Genomic DNA, 22,200 nt, shown 5'->3' with positions numbered 1-22,200 from the left:
GGAACACTTACTTCCTGGTTTTTGGCATTTGGGAGCCAATTTGTTCGTCAACTAAGCTGTTCGAGAACCTAGGTACCACTGTACTTGAAGACCACCGCTCCTCTGAAAAGGAAAAGGCAGCAGTCTAAATAGGCTGCGGGGCAAAATAAAATTAATAATGATAAATAATGATAATTATAATAGGTACTAAATTTATAGGAACATAAGAAGCTGCCTTATGCTGAGTCAGACCGTTGGTCCATCTAGCTCAATATTATGCATGCTGGCTAGCAGTGGTTCTTCAGGATTCGAGATGGGAAACATTCCCAGTCCAACTTGAAAATGCCAGGGATTGAAGCTGAGGCCTTCTGCACGCAAAGCAGATGTTCTACCACTGAGCTATAGACCGTCTTCAAGGAACTTAGGGTTAGAATTTACAACACACGCTTAAATGTGTTTACTTGGAATTAAGTTGAACCACTTTCTAGTAGGTATGTTTGGGATTGCAACCAATGAGGCAGAGAATTCCTAGTCTGTCTGTTGCTGAACTTTTGATTAAACTTTACAACTGGTTGAGACTTTAGATATCTTTGTGTTGTGGTAGTTAAGGTGCTAGAAAGACATACCACATTTCACCCATATGTTGGAAGACTGAATAAAGAAAAGTTTGCACACAATTTACAGTAGTAATACTTTTGAATACAAGTAAAAGTTGTTGGGAGGGAATGAAGAGGTACATATTTAACCATAATTTAGCTATCCCTTAAAACATAGGGGTTTTTTTTGCGGTCGGGGGCCTATATCCAAAGCTTGGAAACTTCTGCTACTATCCCAAGATTAAAGCTTAGCCAAACATGCTGGTTTTATTACATTACTGTAACAATGAAGTATTGTTTTAAAGCAACTTGCTTGCAAGCAATTTTGATAGGAATCTAAAACATGTTTGGGAAACTTTCAGCAGCATACCACAAGCAAACAATGGACATTTGTTGGAAAAATTCAGACAGCCACTTTGGGAGGTCAGAATATCTTGTGTGCTGGAGCGCCATTTTATTCATTTTTGCCATATATGTGATGATATGGCAGCTCCAGCTTAAAATGTGAGACACCACACTCCACAGCAGCAGACATTCAGCATGCAACAAAACCACAGTCAGTTTCACTTGTTTCGGGGTTTCTTTACCATAGCTGGGTAAAGATAGTAAAATCAAACAAGATTAGGGACTATATGTTCACTATCCATGGCAGTTATGCATGTTTAAATTGGATCCTGATGTGGTCTTTGGCTGAACTAATTGTTTAGCATTGCAAGTCTTGGGCTTGAGTGCCTTTCCTTCTGAGTGGCCACAAGGAAGGCATGGGAAGATTTCAATTCCATTTTCAACAAGCCACAGTGTGTTGGGTCTGAACTCAGAACTATGGTTAATCTAAACTGTGGTTTAGGACAGGGCTGGGAAACCTGTGGCCTTCCAGATGTTGGAAGCCAACTACTACCAACCCCAGACAGCATGGAGAAGGGTCAGGGAAGATGAGAGCTGTAATCCAGCAACATCTGGAGCAGAGGCAGTTTTGTTGCTGTTTAGTCGTTTAGTCGTGTCCAACTCTTCGTGACCCCATGGACCAGAGCACGCCAGGCACTCCTGTCTTCCACTGCCTCCCGCAGTTTGGTCAAACTCATGTTTGTAGCTTCGAGAACACTGTCCAACCATCTCGTCCTCTGTCATCCCCTTCTCCTTGTGCCCTCAATCTTTCCCAACATCAGGGTCTTTTCCAGGGAGTCTTCTCTTCTCATGAGGTGGCCAAAGTATTGGAGCCTCAGCTTCACAATTTGTCCTTCCAGCGAGCACTCACGGCTAATTTCCTTAAGAATGGATGCATTTGATCTTCTTGCAGTCCATGGGACTCTCAAGAGTCTCCTCCAGCACGATAATTCAAAAGCATCAATTCTTTGGCGATCAGCCTTCTTTATGGTCCAGCTCTCACTTCCATACATCACTACTGGGAAAACCATGGCTTTAACTATACGGACCTTTGTTGGTAAGGTGATGTCTCTGCTTTTTAAGATGCTGGAGGCGGTTTTAGAGTGGTGCAACTGGTGTGGCAGCACTGGGTGCTGTGCTGCAGGGGACGCCACAACAAGGCTGTAGAACAGAGTGCGAGAGGCAAGGGGTACCGAATTTTTGTGTCACACAGGGCACTGCTGAACTATGAGATCCCAAAGTCCGCCACAGACTGGAGAATCACAGGTTCCCCATCCCAACTTGATTGAAGTTGGCTTGCTTCCTATAGTTAAAACCATCCACAGTTTCGGTTTGGACTAGCTAGGAACCCCTGTGAACAGCAGAAATAAGATGTGTGTCATCTGCATATCCAACCAGAGGAAGTTATAGACTCCTCTGACTGAGATAAATGTGTTTTTTTCTGGTTTTCTTGCTATACTTACACATATCCGGAGAGAGCGTGATTCAGCTTGCAAGAATGCACCTATGTCTTGACAACAATAACCCAAGAAGCAGCCAGTCATTATTTTGCTCTGTTTGCAGAGAGCAAATGGCTTTACCCGCAAAGTAACAATTGCTCTCCATATTGCAGTGTGGTGATAAAAGCCTCCTGTAATGATTGTCTCAGTCAAAAGAGCCTCTGGCCTTGATTGGCTAAGTGCTCTTATCCTACCTGCTAGCAAGGTAGAAGATCATGGGGGGTGAGGGCTAAAAGAATCCATAACCATGGAAGAGGCACTGACCGCTGCAGGAGAATGCAAGAAGTCAAGCAAACGTCTTGGAGGAAGAGGAGAACTGGCAGAGAGGAAAAGTTCATGTGGCCAAGAGGCGCAAGAGAGCCTGAGTTTGCATAGTTTGCTATATCTTTGGCTGCAAGCCTCTAGTGCATTTTAATGTGCTACCATGGTTGCATCTTGGCCACAATGGCTCTCATTCAAGTCAATTGGAGCTTTGCCATGGATTTCTATAGGAGCCAATTGTCACTCACAGTTTGTGAACTTGTGTTCACCTTTTGGAAAACTTAGCTTCCTATAACAGATAATGTTTAATTTCCTGTGCATGTATCAAGTAGCCATCTGCCTGTCTACCTGTGTTACTAGGTCGGAGGCACTTTTCTTCCATGAATTCTAAAGCATAGCAAACTATGTGTGCAATTTTAAACTCTCTTTAACACTGGGAGCTTAATGTCAGGGTTAAGAAAACATTGCATTTTCAATGCATGCATTCTGTGTAAGATATTGTATGTGTACTTGAAGCTGAAGACTACTTCTTATCTTTGAAGTGTTGGTGCATCCTTCTGTTGGAAAACATAAATTTATGACTGAAGTGGATAGATGAAGAAGCAGGGGCAAGGGGGAAGGAACTAAGGATTTTAAAAAATGCTGCTGCTTCTTTCTAGTTTGCTGCATCACTTCCTTTTTGTTGCTTCTGTAAGGCTGCTGTTTTCTTGGGTTTGTTGATAATGGCTTTTAAATGGTGGTTTTAATATATTTTCCGTTAGATATTTTTATTGTGTTTACCTTTTTAAGCAAACCACTTTGAGAATATTCTTGATGAATGATGGGGAGATAGATATTGTAAATCAATAACAATCTTTTTAAAAACTCATATGGTTATATTAAATTGTTCCTCTGGAAAGTATCCAGTCTGGCTAGAAATGAATATTTAAAAATGTTTGCCTAGCACTGGGTCATCAACCTTTTTGGACAAATGGGCTCATTTGGTACTTTGAGAAAGTGCTGTGGGTGCCAGAAATCGGGTTGGCAAAAATGGAACTCCACAGCGCCACCTGGTGTCACAGTCTTAGAAAGCATAAACAACTCATATAACAATCTTTTTCTTTGCCAATATAGCTGGGTCCTTACTATGCTATGGGAAACAATATCTTTAGAACTACCTATTCTTTCCCCTAATTTGGAGAACAGTATTTGTTTCTCTACAGTTACCCCCAGTGTCTCTGTTTTACAGAATTGACCAAAAAATGTCTGGAGGCCAGAGTGGGTATGAACTAAGTGAAGCCAAAGCCATTGTGAATGAATTAAAGTCTATCCGAAAGGCTATAAGCTCTGGTGAGAAGGAGAAGCAAGATTTAATGCAGGTATTTTTGAATTTCTATCCTACAACTGTAGTGGTAAATGTTCTTGCATTTTTGTTTTTTTGTTTTGACTACTCATTGTTTTTTGTTTTCCTCTTGAAGTAGTAGCTTATTTTTGTGATATGCGTATAATGCTTTTATTCATGCAAATATGATCAACCTTCAGTTGAGTTGATTCCCTAAGTGGATATGTTTAACTGTTGAGGGAGGTCTTTATACTGTTTCTCCTTTTATGGTTTGTCTTTTCCCTGCTCCCCCATCCAATGTATTTTTGCTGTGTGTCGATCTTTTACAATAAATGAAGCATGAAAGTGCATCATTATTTGTGTTTCCTTTCAGAGTCTTGCAAAGCTGAGAGAGAGGTTCCTCCTCAATCAAAATTTTGGCAGATCAGAACCAGATTTGAGGTGCAGTCCAGCACACTCTCAGCTCTCTCTCTCAAGGCAGACTTTGGATGCAGGGTCTCAGACAGACATTTCTGGTGATGTAAGTTTTTCATGCCATTCAAAGGTGGGGAAGAGAGAAAATAGCTGCAGAACATTCTTGAGGGGATTTGAGTCAAATGCTTGGCTTCTGCTATATCTAATCAAGATGGCTAATATATTTCCCACTAAAATATTTTTTTCTGATAGTGAAACCAAGTATTGCCAGAAAGAGGCTTTTCTGTGGTACATTTAGAATTCTGAAGGCTGGGTTTCAAAAGATTATTGTTAAAGTGATAGAAACAGAGTTTTGTCTTCCAATTTTGTTGCTGGCTTCTGAGAAGCTGCAGGTGGGTGAAAGCATAAGAAAATATGATAAGCTAAATACTCCTGTGTATGCTTTGCAGTATTTTGTGGGGGAGTAAAATTTTCTAGCTAAATATTTAGAATATAGCACGTCTTGTATCAAAAGAGTACCATCATCCATTTGGAGGAAATATATTTCAAATTCCTTTAGTAAAAGTAATATTTTTTTCTGACATTGAAACCGGTTTCTTATGCAAGCCATTTCAAAAGTAAAAAGCATGGGAATTAGCTGGTTTACACATCACATTAAGCCATAGGTAAGATAAACTGGTTTAATGTGGATGAGCAGCATGCTGGGCTGCTGCTGCCCCATTTCTGCTGCTACCAGGGTCCAAGCCATGGGCTGCTTCGTTCTAGCTTCCAGATCTGATGGTAAGCCAAGGTTTGTTTGAGAAAGAAACCACCAGCCTGGGTTCAGATGAGAAAAACCAGACCATGGTTTGTTTCCAGCAGTGTGGCAGCAACAGAAGTGAGGAAGGGGTGAAGTACAGTGGTACCTTGGTTCCCAAAGGGCTTAGTTGTTGAACAAATCGGTTCCTGAACGCTGCAACCCGGTTTGTGAACGTTTTTCGGAAGCTGAGCGGCTGACGCAGCTTCCAATTCGAGTGCAGGAAGCTCCTGTTGCCAATCAGAAGCTGCACCTTGGTTTGTGAACATTTTTCAGAAGTCGAATGTCCAATGTAGATTCCACTTGACTGCAGGAAGTTCCTGTAGCCAATCGAAAACTGCACCTTGGTTCTCGAACAGTTTCAGGAGTTGAATGGACTCCCGGAACAGATTAAGTTCAAGAACCAAGGTACTATTGTACCCATAATTTCATCAGCTTGCAGTAGCATACTGTCCATTCACATTAAACCATTTTTTATCTAGACATATGAACCCAGCCAGTAAGCAGTCATTTGTAATCTGTACCTTTCAAAATAAAAAATATAACTTAAATTATCCCATATTTCTTGAATTTAAGTGGTCCGTATTAGTTTTTCTCAAAAAGAAAATAAGTATATAAGTAAATAAATATAAGTAGGTGATAAAATAAAGTTGACACCTTTCTAGTTTCAAAAACTGGTGAGCAAAGATCTCTTCCAATCTCTGTTTTTGTACATCTAAAAGTGACTGATGGAATTACCACTTTAGTGACTTAAAAATCTTTGGCATCTCATTGACCCATATGTCAGCCATAGGTTTACATCCACAAATGTTTTCCAAATGCTGGCATATTTCTTTAAGGTAGCATGATGAAAGGCTGTGAAAGTGATTGTACTAAGATTTTCTGAGAAGAAGCCCAAACTTGAATGTGGTTTTTAGTAATCTTGATTTCATTGAAGTCCTACTTTGAACTTCATTGATCTCCACCAAAGTTCTGAGTTCAAAGTAGCAAGTAACAACTTGGGATGTATTAAATGTTACTTCAAAGTAGGCCTTAAACAGAATTGTACTGACTTGTACTAAATTCTGTCCAGAAATGATTTAGGAATTGAGAATGTAAATTCCTTAGAAAAACATTGAGTAATTATGAGTGTTTGTGCTGAAAAATCAATGGTTACTATTTTGAAATGTGTTTCTACTTATATTTCATTAAATTGCTTTCTCTCTTCATTTAAAAATGATCCACCCAATAAGCTTGCTGGTTCTTTCAACAGGTTGGTGTCAGGACTATGTCCAATTTAGCTGAAAAGGTCAGACTAAGTCTTAAGTACGAAGAAGCCAAAAGAAGGTAATGACTGGATTCTTTTCTTTTTAAAATGTGAATTTGTATCAGAGTTCATGAACCTTGTAGCCAATCTAATGCTTGCAGTGACATCTACTGGATGCATCTTCATGAAACATTGCTTATTAGCATCATTTATTTCTATTCTTTCTAGGCTGATTGTACCTTATGTATTGGGCTATTAGTAGATTCTGTGGTGTACACTTACACAGATTTATGAAATATGAAAGTACCAGAAACAAAATAATTCTACTGCTGCTTATAAGCAGCAGAAATTGGACCTAATTGAAGTGCATGTTCAGGAGAAGAGGACGTTTATTGCAAGTTCTGTTCCACTTCCTGGCTTGTATACTCGTATTATACTTCATTAATGACTGTAAGGATAGGAGATTTTCATGCACAAAAAACATAATTTGTATAATTAGTGCCCATGAGATCAGAGCCTTGATGGCTGTGCTTTGGGACTTTCTCAGACCGATCCACATATTTTAAATGAAGATTAAATTATTTCAAAAATATGTGTACTGAAATACCTTGATGGAAGGTACAAAGTGGGTCCACATACGTGTAGAACAGGAGGATCAATTCAAAGGTAGCTGGAGAATGAATGGAGAATTAGGTATCCATGTCTAGTGAGCATTTGACTTCTTTTTGTGGTTGGAGGGGGAAGCAGGGATTAATTATCAACAACTTCCCAAACTACAAAAGAAGTATTCAGTTTAAGCTAGGGTGTCTGGAAACTGCCATTTAAATGAAAAGATAGCAAAGGCCTTACTGAACACATCATAACACTTCAGTGTATTTGAAGGACTTCTCAGTATTAATAGCCTATATGGAGACAATCCAATTTCATGTTTCTTTAACAGAGCCAGCCCTACTAATATGCAGAGTGAGGCAATCACATCAGGTGGCAAACGCTTAGGGTAGCAATGGCTGCCGTACGCTATTCCCTACTATTGGAGATTAGAGCTATATGTTATCCCTAAATTAACCTGCTGCCCATTGAAGGGTCCTGTTCCATTGCCAGTGTCAAACTAAGATTTAGTTGCCAGTCCAGTCAGCTTCTGTACATGAAATGGAGGGAGGCACCATCTTGCCCTTTGATTCAGGTCGCAAAATGTCTTTGGCTGGACCTGTTGTTCGATACCAGTCATTTGATAGCTATGCAGCATAGTAAAGGACATTCTTCCTGCCCACACCATAAGTGACAAGAGATCCAATCAAGCACATCTTCCTCACTGAGTTGAAAGCCACAGATAGCTGCTCCCTGTTGCTCTAATTGATGGTGGGTGCATGGCTAAGTTAAAATCTGTGGCACAGAACAAAAATGTTTTGTACGTGCTTCCAGATCAAAAGCAGCTTAAGTATGAGTAAGGCAGAGAAAACAAAAGGCATGGGAAAGAGAACTGTATTTGATAAGGGTTAAGGTCAGGGAAGGAATACAAGTTTAAAGAATGAGCAGAAAAATTCAGGTTGTGTTGGTCCAAGAAAGTATTCGCAGGTGGAATTTGGTGAGAGATTTGGAGGTAGTGTTGATGCCAGGGCCCAGTTATAGTGTGCAGTATTGTAGATGGTGTGTTTTCAATTAGCCATCCTCCTCCCTCCCTCATCATTTTAACAAGTTTGAAGAATAGTTCCTGAAACTCTTTGAGGGGCCTCAAACAAACTCTTCAACATATACAAGGGAAATGGTATTGGATTGATTTAAAACATAAAAACCTGCCTTAAAAATGAAACTTGGTATTGACAAACAGTGCCAGTCAAGAGGCCAGAGACCTCTTCAGAGAGCAAGTACAGTATTAGATGAGGATATTGCAGTGTGTATAAATTGACTTTGCACTGTTAAAAAGATGTTCGCTCAAAGGTTGAAAGGGCATTTTAGTGTTCATGTCCTTGTTATCCTGGGCCCCTTTTATGAGACAGCTAACAAGGGTGCCAATTACAATAGCGGATAACTGTCAGCATTGCAGTGAAGAAAAAAGCCCCTGTGAGACTGCCACCTCATCTTGTAAGTCATTGAACAGCTGTCAAAAGCAGCTACTTTAAGATAATACGAAGGTTGGCTAGATTTGAACCAGTGACCCAGAGAATAAAGCTGCTGCATTCCATTATCAGTCTTGGGCTGTCAGGCAGGCTTCTCTTCAAAATGTCCCATATACATATTCCATGTGGATTTCTTAAACAAAATAATTATCATCCACCTGAATAATCTTCTGAATCAAATTATCATCTTCCAAAATCAAAATAATTTTTGGAGGAAAATGAATTTAATCACTGACTTCATACTCCAAATGATGATCTACTAATTTAAAAAAAGAAATTAAAATACAAATGATTATAACCTGAATTCTATACAGTTTTTAAAGCTGAAGTTTAGATAGAGTACACAAAATCTCCACAATCTTAAGGCTAATCAAAGGTATTTATAAAGCAGTTTCCTGCTCGGTTTGTGTTTGTGGCCCAAGAGAAGGAGGCTGTTTCTTGTATCATGTCTGTTCTAGCTTGTATTTTCTCTGGTTAATCAAACTAATGCTATGCCCATTAAAATGGTTGCTAGTTTTTTTAGTGTGTTGCGGAAATGGTTTATAAACCTGTAATGTTTGTTGTCGGAGCTTAAAAACAGAGGTTTTGTATTTGCTGGCTAATGTATGATTTCTGGAGACTGCTGAGATGCCTCTCTATTAATTTTACCCAAGGTAGAGTAAGGCATAAAATAAATAATTATAAAATTTTACAAAACAAAAATAAAATAATTGCTTAGTACAAATCTCTCATAATAGCTGCTTAAAATCAGTATAATTAAAACAAAATCTAGCAGTATTCCTGTATGCATTCTATGTACATGAAAGAACAGGGAAAGACTTTAAGTAAAGGGAGATTGTTACCTGCTGGAGAGAGCTGGTAAGGTAGATCTATTTTGAGAGCAAATTTCATGAAATGAGTGCTACAGCTGAAATATTTGCAAGCTGCAGCTTTTACATTGCAATAATGGGAAGAGAGTTCCTTCTCAAAATTAGCTGTTTCTAAAAAAAATTAAAATTGATTTGACTCACTGTGTGATAAACCCAACTATCAGATGACTAATGGGACAGGCAGTCTAAAACTACCACTAGGATGAGAAATGCCAGTACTTAAGATACCATATGCTGACTGTTTAAGCCAGTGTTTTATTACACATCAAGTTTTACACATTATTAAGCACAAAGCAAACATTGTCTGTCTGTCCTTTTGTGTGGTGACATTGCAAGATAACGCCATTTCCCTCCTCCCAGCTATTGACTGGGATGACAGAGGGCCAAATGGGATCAAACGGATCCACTTGGTCTCCTACATAGCATGGGAAGTAATGGGAGTTCTATAAGCAAGCTTTGCCTCCCTAGCCACTCATATGTCTGCCCTCCCTCTGACACAACTAGCCATTCATTCACATGAGGGCATAACATTTGATCAGGGTCTGTGTCCATAGACTTGCTCATATTGCACGGCCGCCTTTCCAAATGAAACTTAGGATTTTAACAGTGCTTTTTTCTGGGGGTACTCAGAGGTACTCATACCCTCTAAACACTTTGTGAATCGATGTTTGGTCTCATTGAGGAGCAGTATTTCAACATGAGTAGGGAAATGAGAGTACCCCTCAACATATTTTTTTAGGGGAAAAAGCACTGGATTTTAACATAGATTTTGTTAGATTTTACATGAGTCGTTCCTGCTCTAATATTAGGTCCCGGTCTGGGCAGCTAATAGCATTGGCTGTTTGCTTCTGCTCTCCACCACACATAGATCTGTTTCATACAATCTAGCCCAAGATCATCCTCCTCTAAAAAGCACCATGGCATACATTTGCTGCTAAGGCTTCTTAGTTCAGTAGGTTTGATTATTCTGCCCTGATAGTTGCATCCCATTGACTTGCCAAGTCTCAATATGTTCCTGTTCTACCAGGTGTTGTTTTTCACTCTTAGGGGCCTGTTGCTCATCTGCACTTTCTTCTTCCTTCCTTAATGTGTGTGTGTGGGTTTTATGCATATATGATTAGAATGGCAAACCTAAAGATTGAACTGTCCAAGTTAGAAAGTGAAGCTTGGCCTGGGGCACTGGATATTGAGAAAGAAAAGCTGATGCTGATTAATGAAAAGGAAGAGCTTCTGAAAGAACTTCAGTTTGTCACCCCATGTAAACGCACTCAAGATGAATTGGAGCATCTGGAAACAGAAAGGAAAAGGCTGGAAGAGGAGCTGTCTGTGAAAAGCGCACCTAGTGACGAACTTACAGAGAGGTAAGATTTCCCTCTTTTCATCCCCCCCTCCTTCCTCCTAACATTAAATTTCGCTTTCTTCAGTTTAACCTTTATACTCATTTTAGAGTCAGAGCTGCGCCCTGATGGGCCATTTTCCTTCAGTAGCTGTTCTGTGTAGATTTTAATTAAATTTATTATTAGTCCACCAGGCAGTAACACGAGGAGACCTTCAAACCGTGATAGAACTCACAGAGTTCCTATTATTCCACGCTCTATGTTTTGCATTTGTGACCAGCATGAGAAAACCTAGACCTGATGTTAAATAGTCGAAGGAAGTCAGCAGAGCGCAATTCATCATTGGCAGGTTTTGTGATAATAGCCACAACCTGTGTGAACTCCTCACAGCAAATGTTGTCCCGATTGCTTCAGCACTGGAACCTCTTACGCTTGATAGAGATACTAATTCACACATGTGCTTGCATGAGAAAATGAATGAATAAATGTCTTGCTTTAAGTTCAAAAGGGGAGACATACAACTGCCGGGGTCTGTTCGTTTCCACTGCAAGCCATGCCATGGCTTATCAGCTTTCTGAACTTGGCAAGCACTTAATGAATGATGGGGGGAATACCATAATAGTTTCTGCCAATAGAATTTATATGAGAATTTCAGTCTAATTTTATTTGTGATGTCTAGCAAAGAATTTTAAGTATACAGGGTACTGGTAGATAGAATCATAGAATTGTAGGGTTGGAAGGGACCGCGAGGGTCATCTAGTCCAACCCTGCAAAGCAGGAATGTTTTGATGTTAGGTGTGTACAAAATGTCTCTCCTTAGCTGCTGTCACTCTTCACCCAGTGAAAAATATAATAAGGGACCTTTCTTCCCAGCAATCAGTGCTATTGCCATACAAGTAAAAGTCTAGGGATTTTGACCCTCTCTGGTTTAATGGAGTCCGGAGTCTGGGTTCATCCACACTTCTGTTAGGTCTGCAATTTCTTTCGTTTGTCCTGTGACTTCTAGGCACTGGTCTGAGAGGTTTTCCTTGGTCCCACTGGTTTCCATGGGAAAACCTGTGGTTTAGCACTGAATAGAAACAAACATCCATTCACCCGATTGACATTTGTTGCAGTTCAGTGTTAAAATGTGAGTTTTCCCAGGGTAGGCTGCGGGAGAAAGGAAAAACCTACTGGACCCATGCCTCGAAGTCAAAGGACAAACAGAATAAATCACAGACCCTACAGATGTGTAGATGAGCCCTTAGTGGAAGGGCTATTGGAGATTTTGTTGTTGTTGATTCCTTCATTCCTTGCTTAAGAGGGTTAGAGAAACCCTTTGGAACAGTGTGGTAGGTGACTGGAAAATATGGGAGAAGAAGGGAATACCCTCTTCTCCCCTTACAGAAGCCTCCACTGGATCCAAGAGCCTTCCGTCAACAGAAGGACACAATTGGGAACAACCCTGTGTCCAGTTGTGGGTGGCAGAGTAGGATGGGGCAGATTTGCTTCCCTGACTTCCCAATGCAAAAGCCATTGCTGGTAACCGAGACTGATCTGCACAGCATCTGGGTTTGAGGAATTGTTTGTTGTGTTGTATCAGAGAGATAGAAAAGGGATGTTGCTACTGCACTGTTCATCCTGCTGTTCTGCAACCTGCCTGACCAAGCTGGTGTCTTGGATGTGGTGTTGGAGAACCCTCACTCAGTGGTCTTGGGGGACTTCAGTATCCATGCTGAGGCTGCCTCAAATGGGCTGGCTTAAGACTTCATGACCTCCATGACAACCGTGGGGATGTCTCAGTACAGTACATCAATGGTCCAGCACATGTAGCAGGGCATACCTTTCACCTGGTGTTCACCTTAGAACTGAGTGGTAATACTCGTTTGATAGGTGGGGTCACTGTGAGTCTGTTGTCATGCACAGACCATTCCCTGGTGAGGTTTGAGCTGAGCAGCTACCCACTCTCCAAGGGTGGGCAACCCATCAACATGGTCCGTCCTCAGAGACTGATGGAACCTGCTGGGTTCCTGAATGCTCATGTGAATTTCCCTAGGACCATATTGTATGCTGTGGTTGGCAGGGGGCCCCTCTTGGTAAATTCTCTGTCCTCAGAGGCTCAGGGGGTGGTGTCATAGAAGAGGACATTTACTGTGACCGCCCCTATGCTGTGAACTTCCTCACAGAGGTGCTTCTGGTACCTTCATTATAAAGCTTCCTGCGAATGCTTGTTTAAAACGCTTGAGGTATATATATTTTAGAACCCACCTTATTTTTGTGATTGTAAGTTGTTTTAAACTGTTGTTAATATTGTGTCTTAATGTAACACACCTTGAGACGGATGCTTAATAATATTTATAATAATCGTAACCATCACATCAATAATTGAGTAGTCTTAAGTTCAGTGTCAGAAAGGGAAGGCCCAGTTTTAAGGAGGTATATACTAACTCTGTAAACCAGTGTTTTGTACATATCAAGCACAAAGTGAAAATTGTCTAGCTTAGCTTTTGTCTGTCACTGAATTTAAGAGTATTAATTAATAAGCTAGCTTGGATTTGCCAGGGAAAAGCTACTATGAGCCTCCTTTATAGGACTCTGCTGCCAAGGATGCAACCATTAAGAATGTTCAGAAAAATCCTTGTTAACCTCAAAGGAAAGAGGATTGAGTGAGCCCTCAATCATTGTTGAAAACCAAGGGGAGAAAAACTGCAATTTTGTTTTTCACCAGACTTAAGCAAAGGATCTTTTGTACCTTTTTTGCTAGAGCTTTTTGATTTTTTATGCCTAAAGGTTCTGGTATATTCAAGCATCTACAGATACAAATGAACATACAGTATTCTTTCCCTTACGAAAAGATATTTTAATAGGTGTGTGACTTTCTGCCCCCAAGTGTGTGTATCTACATTTATGGGGATGTTTTAATTTAATGCTTTTCAAATCCAAGCCCTTTGTCTGCTTGGCGTACTTCTGCCTTTGGCAAGGTATTATCCTAGCCACAGAGGAACAGAAAGCCAAGTAAATACTATTAGGTTTTCTACAAGTTTTCTCTGCATTTTGAGAGATATTGATGAGGTGTCCGATGCACCATCTTGTCTAATTTGGGGGATCAGTTTCAGCATTTGAGGTCCAAGGATGTGAACAAAGTGTTTGTAGCTGTTCCGCTGAGCTTTTGACCCTGGCATGACATGCCTAATTCAAGCTATCCAGCAGGCGCTGATGAGGCGGTCCAAGGTGTGGTGAGCTTATTGTGGGAGGAGGCGCTGTCTGCCACCTTGAAAGAGATGGTGATGCATTCCCACTCTGGATCTTGAGGTATTAGAAACCTACTGCCTGATCACAAATAGCCCTTTCCTGAACTAGGTGCTGGAGAGAGTAGTGGCAGCCTAGTTCCAAGCATACTTGGAGAAAAGTGGTTATCTAGACCCACTTCAGTCTGAGTTTATTCGTGGGTTTAGAACTTAATCATCCTTGGTTGCCCTAACGGTTTTGCTATATCTCTGAGCAGCTTTTGATAACATTAGGTAAAGGTAAAGGGACCACTGACCATTAGGTCCAGTCGTGACCGACTCTGGGGTTGCGGCGTTCATCTCGCTTTATTGGCCGAGGGAGCCGGCGTACAGCTTCCGGTTCATGTGGCCAGCATGACAAAGCCGCTTCTGGAGAACCAGAGCAGCGCATGGAAACGCTGTTTACCTTCCCGCTGGAGCGGTACCTATTTATCTACTTGCACTTTGACGTGCTTTCGAACTCTAGGTTGGCAGGAGCAGGGACCGAGCAACGGGAGCTCACCCTGTCGTGGAGATTCGAAACGCTGACCTTCTGATCAGCAAGCCCTAGGCTCTGTGGTTTAACCCACAGCGCCACCTGCGTCCCATTGATAACATTAACCATCAGATTAATCTGGACCAGCTGTGTAAGATAGGAGTTAGAGCTCCTGTTTTGAAATGATTCTTCTTTTACCTGCGCAGCTGGTGACAGAAAGTTGCATTCATTGACTCTACCTCACCTCCTTGGCAATTATGCATGTGGTATCTCAGGAAAGCATCTTGTTCCCAATGCTGTTTAATATCTGTATGAAGCTTTTGGGTTTATTCATAAGAGGATTTGCAGTGCAGTGTCATCAGCTCTGCTTCTCTGTTACATCTGAATCAGGTGGGCTATGGAAGTGCTGAATTGGCGCCTGGATTTGGTCATGAGCCCAGAAAGTTGGATCTGAATCCTGACAACAGGGTAGTCTTGTGGGTGGCTAGTTCCCGAGTCTGGGACTCAGACAGTATGCCTTTTCTGCATGGGTTTTTGCTGCCTTCAAAGCAGGTGTGTAGCTTTGCACTGCTCCTTGATCCATCTTTGTCCCTGGAAGACTGTGACTGTGAAGCTTCTCTTTTACCAGCTCCAAGTGAGAGTTCCCATTGCAATCATTCCTGGACAGGGGTAGCCTTGCCACTGTGACTCATGTATTAGTAACTTCATGATTGGACAGCCATAATGCACTACCCTTAAGCCAAGTCAAGAAGCTGTGGCTAGTGCAAAATGCAGCAGGGATAGTTTTCAAAAATATTTCATAATTCCACTAAACTAGTTTAAAGTATCTGAGACCTGTGAAGTATTTCCTCTGCTTGCTTTCCCTTCAACCCAAAGCAAATCTGAAGATGCCCAGTTCTCATGCCCTGATAAATTTCTTCTACCACCTCTGCCACAAGTCTTGAAAGAGAGCCAAACTCCAGACTTCTGAGATGAAGTTATGCATATACTAGACCTTGCTTGCCAGCAGTGTGTGTTTGGTTTTTCTAAATTTCCTGAAATAGCTTCTCTATTAACTGGCCAGTAATTTAAACACAGTTCCATAAATATTTGAATTGGATACTTTACATTTAGTGCAATGTGTTTGAGCGGGCCAACCTATTAAAAAGAAAATTTTAAATCAAGGTATTAATATATGAATGTTAACCCACTCTCAGGAACACGAATGTTCTTTCAGCCTATAAAATGAAGAATTCATCCTTTCAGACATAGAAAGTGTTATGAGCAGAACTGAGGAAGCAATCGCTTATTTTTATTTGCTTGCAGCTTCCTAAGAAATGTTAGCTGCCTTGTTAAAACCATTACAATTATAAAGCAGGTGCCTCCAGACAAATAAAATAAAGCAGCATCCAGCTCCTACTGCCCTTAAAATCTATTTATTCAAGGAATTGAGGAGGGCCATATCCAAATGGCAGAGCAGGAACTTCCAAGCTAACAAACCCCTCTAACTTCTAGTGTTTTTCTAAGTTTATTATATTTAACAAAATAATTCCTGTTCCTCTTGATTGTAATAAAACTTCTGAGTGGTTTACAAGAAAGTTAAGGCTGTTTTAAATGGTCTTATTTCTTCAAGGGCTTGGGTGCACCAAATTTAAAAGGCAAAGCAGAAAACTCATAATTAGTAAAATGCAGCCGAACAACTCTTTTCTATGCTGTAGGGATTCGTACCACCAGAACCCTTGTCAAAAACAGACTGCATATGCAAACTGGAACTTCCAAACCACCAAACACTCTGTTTAAGTCTCCCTGAGGACAATTGCTCTTGTTCAAAGATCATTTATATGGTTTTTTATATTGTAGAATAAGAAGCAAACCTTTAATCTATTAAACATTGCTTGATATAAGGGCCAAAGACACCGAGAGGTCTGCGGTTTAATCCCTGTTTCTTTCTCCTTAATACAACTGTGAAGAAGGGAGGACCATTAATTGGCTCAGGAAAGTGATGGGGATGGGGAGGCGGGTTTGACACTTTCCATCTGTACTGATTTCCCCTCCAGGCACTAGGGGAGGGAGGTGCCTAAAATGTCCCCCTATGGATCAAATAGCACCTGGAGGATGTATTTTATATTGGGGAAATAGTCCAACAAAACGGATTAAGTGTCTCCACTCTACTTGTCTGATCAAATTAGGGCAGCCCCTTCCTCCAAAGATGTATTGGGGAAAGCATGAGAGAAGGAGGGAGATAGGAAGGTGAGTTTTAGATCTCCCTGTGTCATGTGCATTTTGCCCAATAAGACATTGCGGGTATACTATAGTGCCTACCTGGATGATATTCATGTTTGCAGCAGAAAATGGACATTATCCAGAGGACAGAAGCAAGGAAACACATAAACCTAGTATTTTGATCAATTTTCAAAGCTATCCACTGAAACATTCCCTTTTGTCATTTGTCGGCCTCCTCTAATGGACCATTTAGAGCATTATGCTGAACAGAAATAGACTTCAACCTGTATTTAAATGCTGCACTTAAGAAGAGGGCCTCTCTTAAGATGTCTGCATCACAAAGAAAAACCCTAGTGCTAAGCTCCCCCCCACCCTTGTATGTATTTTGCATGCAGAGCAGTATCTTTGATGGGGGTCTATGCATCTGAAACCTTGTCTTCTACCTGACATTTCAGAGAGGAGACTCCCAAAGGAAAGGTTTCTAAAACAAGTTTAAAACTTTTCAGGTGAAAGGGGAATAGTGTAATTTTTATTCAGAATACCTTAATATTCCAAGGCAAAGGAGCAGCTAAAAAAAGAATAGAGTGGTTTGGATAAATTTGGAAACTGTTAAACAGCACTGGGGGGAAAGAAATAATTTAATATGACATGTGGAATTTATATAGGAACACCATTAAAAACAGGGCTGTGAAACCTTTAGCCTAGATTTCATCAGGCTTCAAAAACATGGATGCTAAGTGATAGGATTCCTTTAGAAGTACATTTGGCAAAAATACTGCAGCAATCCTACGTTGATAAATAAACATCTTACCCCATATTTAACATTTATATGAATCTTTTAGATATGCATGGGAATGTTTGGATAACAAACTGAATGTGCAGTGAATCAGAATTTGGATCATGGTTTTGGCAGCAAGTATCATCTGAATCTTTATGAGGCAGCATAAGGTCCAAAGCATTTTCTTAAACATCAATGAATGTTATTTGAATGTTTGTGCTTTTTACAGTCTCCACAGTTCTTGTACTCTTCAAAGTAGTGAAAATGTATGGCAGTTGTTTTCTTCATTCGTTGTTGGTTTTATGTTTCAGAGCAACAAAATGCTCAAGAAACAGTATAAAAGCCAAAATAGATGCATTTCATTTGGTCTTTATTTTCTCTTCATGCCTTTCTTCCACAACCATTTTCTTTGTTCAGGTCTCTTTCGCTATTGGTATAATCTTTTTTTCTGAACCAGTGAGAGCAGGATGGGAGGTAAACTGACTCTTTTGGTAGGAAAGCGCTGTAGTTCAGCCTTATGTTAAAACAACGGAACTGCACAGAGATTCTGTGACAGAAATTCTGTAATTGGAATGATTTACACATGTTTAAACAACTTTACATTAATTTTACTTAATCTAGACTTACACGTTGCACATGATTCTGTTGGATCATTTTTGAAAAAAAAGCATTTCTGAAGAACAACCGTGCGGGAGGGTGAAAATTGCCCTGAAACTCCTTGTAGTAGGGGCAGCCGATCTCTTCTGCCAGGGGCAGCCAACTCTATAAATACACCTTTGGGCTGGAACATTGGGTGCTGCTTCCAGGGGGTGTGTAAAAGCATGCGCTTCCTTCCACACAGCCTTTCCCTTGGGGCCATCCAGCAGGCACAGAGGCAAAGAAGCCCAGTCTGTCTGTGCTGCTCCTGGTCAGCTCTAGGTTGGAGAGGGGTGGCAAAGGTACTTCCTTTGGTCTTTAATTTCATGCTGCGTTTCAAAGGTGCGGCATGAGGTCAAGGAAGAGACCGCACTCTTGGAGCAGGACACACCATGTCCTGGTGACCACAAACAAGAGAGAGAGGGGAGGGCAGGGGAGACTGTAATCCATGTGTGACTTCAGCCCCAATTAACTTTTCCTGTGGATAAGTGGCCCTCCGTTAAAAAAGCTTCCATATGCATCAGTTTCAGTTTACTAACTACCCTGGGGTCCCACAACCCTGGAGGCCCCAACACATTAAAACAGTCATTGGATGCTGAAGAAGAAGCCATTGTGGAATGTGCTTAGTTGCTCAGTGGAACATATGGAGCCACAATTGCCTAATATGTATAGTGTGTATTAATGGCTATTAATAAAATTTTACATCATGGAATACTGCATTCAAAATATTTTTTGTTATGTCAGTATTCCATATACTTAAATGCCCCTGGACCCAGGTTATCAGTTTTGTTCCTGCCTATTTTTAATGTTTGTTTTTGAAAATGGTTTTGTGTTTCCTTTTCTGAAAAAAGTGGCTAATAAATATAAATATTAAATAATATTGAACACTACTCTCTGTCCACCTCTGGCTATTCAGGCTGCAGTGCAACACAAAAAATGAAGTCAGTGGGATTTGAGCAGCTTAACGGAACAAGATCATAGCCTTTATCAGGGGCATATCACAATTATTTGGGCCAGAAACATTTTTTAAAAAATGAAACCAGTTGCTTTAAGGTACTGTGTAATATACACAGGAAATAGAAAATAGAAAAGGCATGGGCCATAGATCCTCATTAGTGCAAGATTGCTATTAAACAAATGTTCAACAGCTGGCCATAAGAATGACATTGCTATGGAAACTTAAAAAAATTCTAATTAACAGATACTGCTCAATCAGTTATTATTTGTGCACACATTATCTGCCAGTGCAAAGCTGTTTTACAGTTCCTTCAGTTGCTGTCACTTTGACCAGCAAGGAGAAGATTAGGGTTCTATGGGAACTTTGTCTGCTGTTTAAACTATAGTGGTACCTCGGGTTGCATACGGTTCAGGTTACATACGCTTCAGGTTTCAGACTCCGCTATCCCAGAAATAGTACCTCGGGTTAAGAACTTTGCTTCAGGATGAGAACAGAAATTGCGTGGCGGCGGCATGGCGGCAGCAGGAGGCCCCATTAGCTAAAGTGGTGCTTCAGGTTAAGAACAGTTTCAGGTTAAGAACGGACCTCCAGAATGAATTAAGTACTTAACCCAAGGTACCACTTTATTTAAATACAAGGTGGCAGTGAAGCGAGAGTTTTTAGGATTGTATTTTATGTGCTTGAATAATGAAGTCGAAAGAGTTTTTAAGTATAATTATGGTTCTTGTATCTTCTAGGTTAAAACTGGAAGAACGAAGGAATAAATTAGTAAAAAAACTTGAAGAAACTAGTCAACTAACTACTAACTTGCATTTGCAACTTAAAAGGTAAGGTTTCTCTGTTTACACTGTTGTTATTGACAAGAGAAAAACATAGGTTTGTCCAACAGAGCTCAGAAAATGTCTACTTTGAAATAGTACTAGTTTGTTTTGGGTGGAATTTTGTTAACTTGGAAACTACTTTTATGCCCCACAAAAATTTAATGTACCTCCTAATAAATATTTGGCTCCCCACAGCCTGTGTCCCAGACCACAGACTCCGCAGAGCAGAAGCAACTTCTATATGAAACAGCTGTTACAGCTGTCAACACACGTCTTCTCCAAGGCATTGCAGCTGCATGAGAGTGGGCAGAGGGAAAGGAGAAAACAAATTAGCAGACACATTTTAGCTGAACAAGGTCTTGTGCGTGCAGAGGTGATCACAGTGGAAATTTAAAAAAGGTCCTGATAATTTCTGTTATGTGTACATGTTCCATGTCACCTACCTACCTACCAAGGGGGAACAACGGAGTGTCCCAAATAGTGAAAAAAGAACTGATAAGGGAAGCTGTCACATAAATTGTGAACAAATTGATATCCTGTGAAAGTATGACCATTCTTGGACACAAAACCTCAAAAAATATGATGTATAGTTAATTAACTGTCCTCCAAAAACTGTTATCAGACTAATAGGCTCTACCCCCCAAAATTGTAACATTTGTCCTTTTTTCAGATGTCATTGCACTTGACATCTTTACGACCTGACTGGACTATATATTCATACTTTATCCTTTATTGTGGGCTGAGACTAATTGGACACATTGTAGTTTCAAATGAATGCTCAATCTTTTTCTTCCTTTTTTGCAGTCTTTCAGCCAGTACGTTATCTATGTCTTCAGGGAGCAGCCTGGGGTCCCTGGCATCCAGTCGTGGGTCTCTGAATACGTCCAGCAGGGGGTCGCTGAATTCCCTTAGCTCTACAGATCTGTATTATAACCAAGGTGAACAACCTACAGATTTAGACTATCAGTATAAACTGGACTTCATATTGCAAGAGAAATGTGGTTACATTCCTTCGGGCCCTATTACCACAATTCATGAAAATGAGGTGGTCAATTCCCATGGGAGAATGGACTACAGCGATTCTTCCAGCTCTCTGGCAGCAAGCCATGCACCAAAATTAACTGAACCTCCAAAATCGGTGACATCGCTGTCTTCAAGATCTTCCCTTTCCTCTTTGTCCCCTCCTGGATCACCTTTGGTTTTAGAAGGTGCATTCCCAGTGCCTCCTCAAGACTCTCCATTGCACCATCTCGCCACGGACTTTGAGGACTGTGATTTACCCAGTGACTTTGCAGGCATTAGCCTCTGTGGGAACCAAATGTTGTTGAACTCTGAAGCCAGAGCATCTTCTCAGTCATCAGTGGATGATAAAGACCTCCATGAAAGTGTTAGGCAAACCATGTCGCCTTCAAGAAATACAGGTAAAAAAGAAGGGTCAGGCCTACCTGTAACATATGGGTATATCTTGCTATTTGTACTCACAAATGTCCATTCTTCCCCCCCCCCCCCGGATAATTTTTAGTACTTAAATCCTGGAAATGAAACACACACACACGTTCAGAGGAACAAGCTGTCTTTTAACTCGGGGTGTCACACTTGGCATGGGACTGTAGGCAGCTGAGCATAGACAGGAATTATGAGTTCTGGCAAGATGTGAGGTAGAGTTGGAATGCAATGCTGGGGCAGATCCCATAAGGGCAACTGGGCAGAATGTGAGAAGTAGGGATGCATAACAAAGCTCAAGAAAATGGATGGCAGGGTATATCGTAGGCCAGGAAAAAGCTAGAACAAGAGTGCGGGGTAGAAGTAAATTGAGAGACAACCAGATAGATGGGCAGTGGGTGACTGGAAAAGTAGCAGGCAGAAAAGGAGACCACAGGACAGGCTGACTACCAGAATAATCTATAAAGAAGTACACAACTAATTACTTGGAGTTGCAGGTGAGCAGTGAGGTAGCCACCTTTGCTATTGACAAGAAGTTGTTCAGGGTGGTAAGAACAAAAAGGGATTGCATGGAGCTCCAAAAGGATCTCTCTAAACTGAATGAAGGGGCATTAAGATGGAAACAAGTCTAAAGTAATGCACACTGGGGCAAAAAATCCTCACTTCACATATACACTCTGAACTAGTGGTGACTGACCAGCAAAGAAATGCTTGTGGGAGATTGCTCAATGAAAATGACCCAGTGTGAAATGACTGTGAAAAAGGCAAATTCCATATTAGGGATCATTAGGAAAGCAACTGA

At 40.8% G+C, this 22,200-nt stretch overlaps 1 protein-coding gene across 2 annotated transcripts in view; it reads left to right on the top strand.

The window, feature by feature from the left end:
- Window positions 1-22,200, top strand: part of WWC2 (WW and C2 domain containing 2) — a 129,066-nt gene that overhangs the window by 66,793 nt on the left and 40,073 nt on the right. For both annotated transcript variants that reach the window (XM_081208725.1, XM_081208726.1), the window contains exons 6-11: window positions 3,948-4,077; window positions 4,414-4,560; window positions 6,503-6,576; window positions 10,604-10,843; window positions 19,872-19,961; window positions 20,760-21,376. In XM_081208725.1, coding sequence (XP_081064851.1) covers window positions 3,948-4,077; window positions 4,414-4,560; window positions 6,503-6,576; window positions 10,604-10,843; window positions 19,872-19,961; window positions 20,760-21,376 — 1,298 coding nt within the window. The remainder of the gene's footprint in view (window positions 1-3,947; window positions 4,078-4,413; window positions 4,561-6,502; window positions 6,577-10,603; window positions 10,844-19,871; window positions 19,962-20,759; window positions 21,377-22,200) is intronic.

The sequence above is a fragment of the Podarcis bocagei genome, assembly GCF_964188305.1.
Source record: "Podarcis bocagei genome assembly, chromosome: 9".
NCBI classification, from domain to species: Eukaryota; Metazoa; Chordata; class Lepidosauria; order Squamata; family Lacertidae; genus Podarcis; species Podarcis bocagei.
The sequence above is the reverse complement of the archived record's forward strand: the minus strand, read 5'-3'. Positions and strand labels throughout refer to the sequence as shown.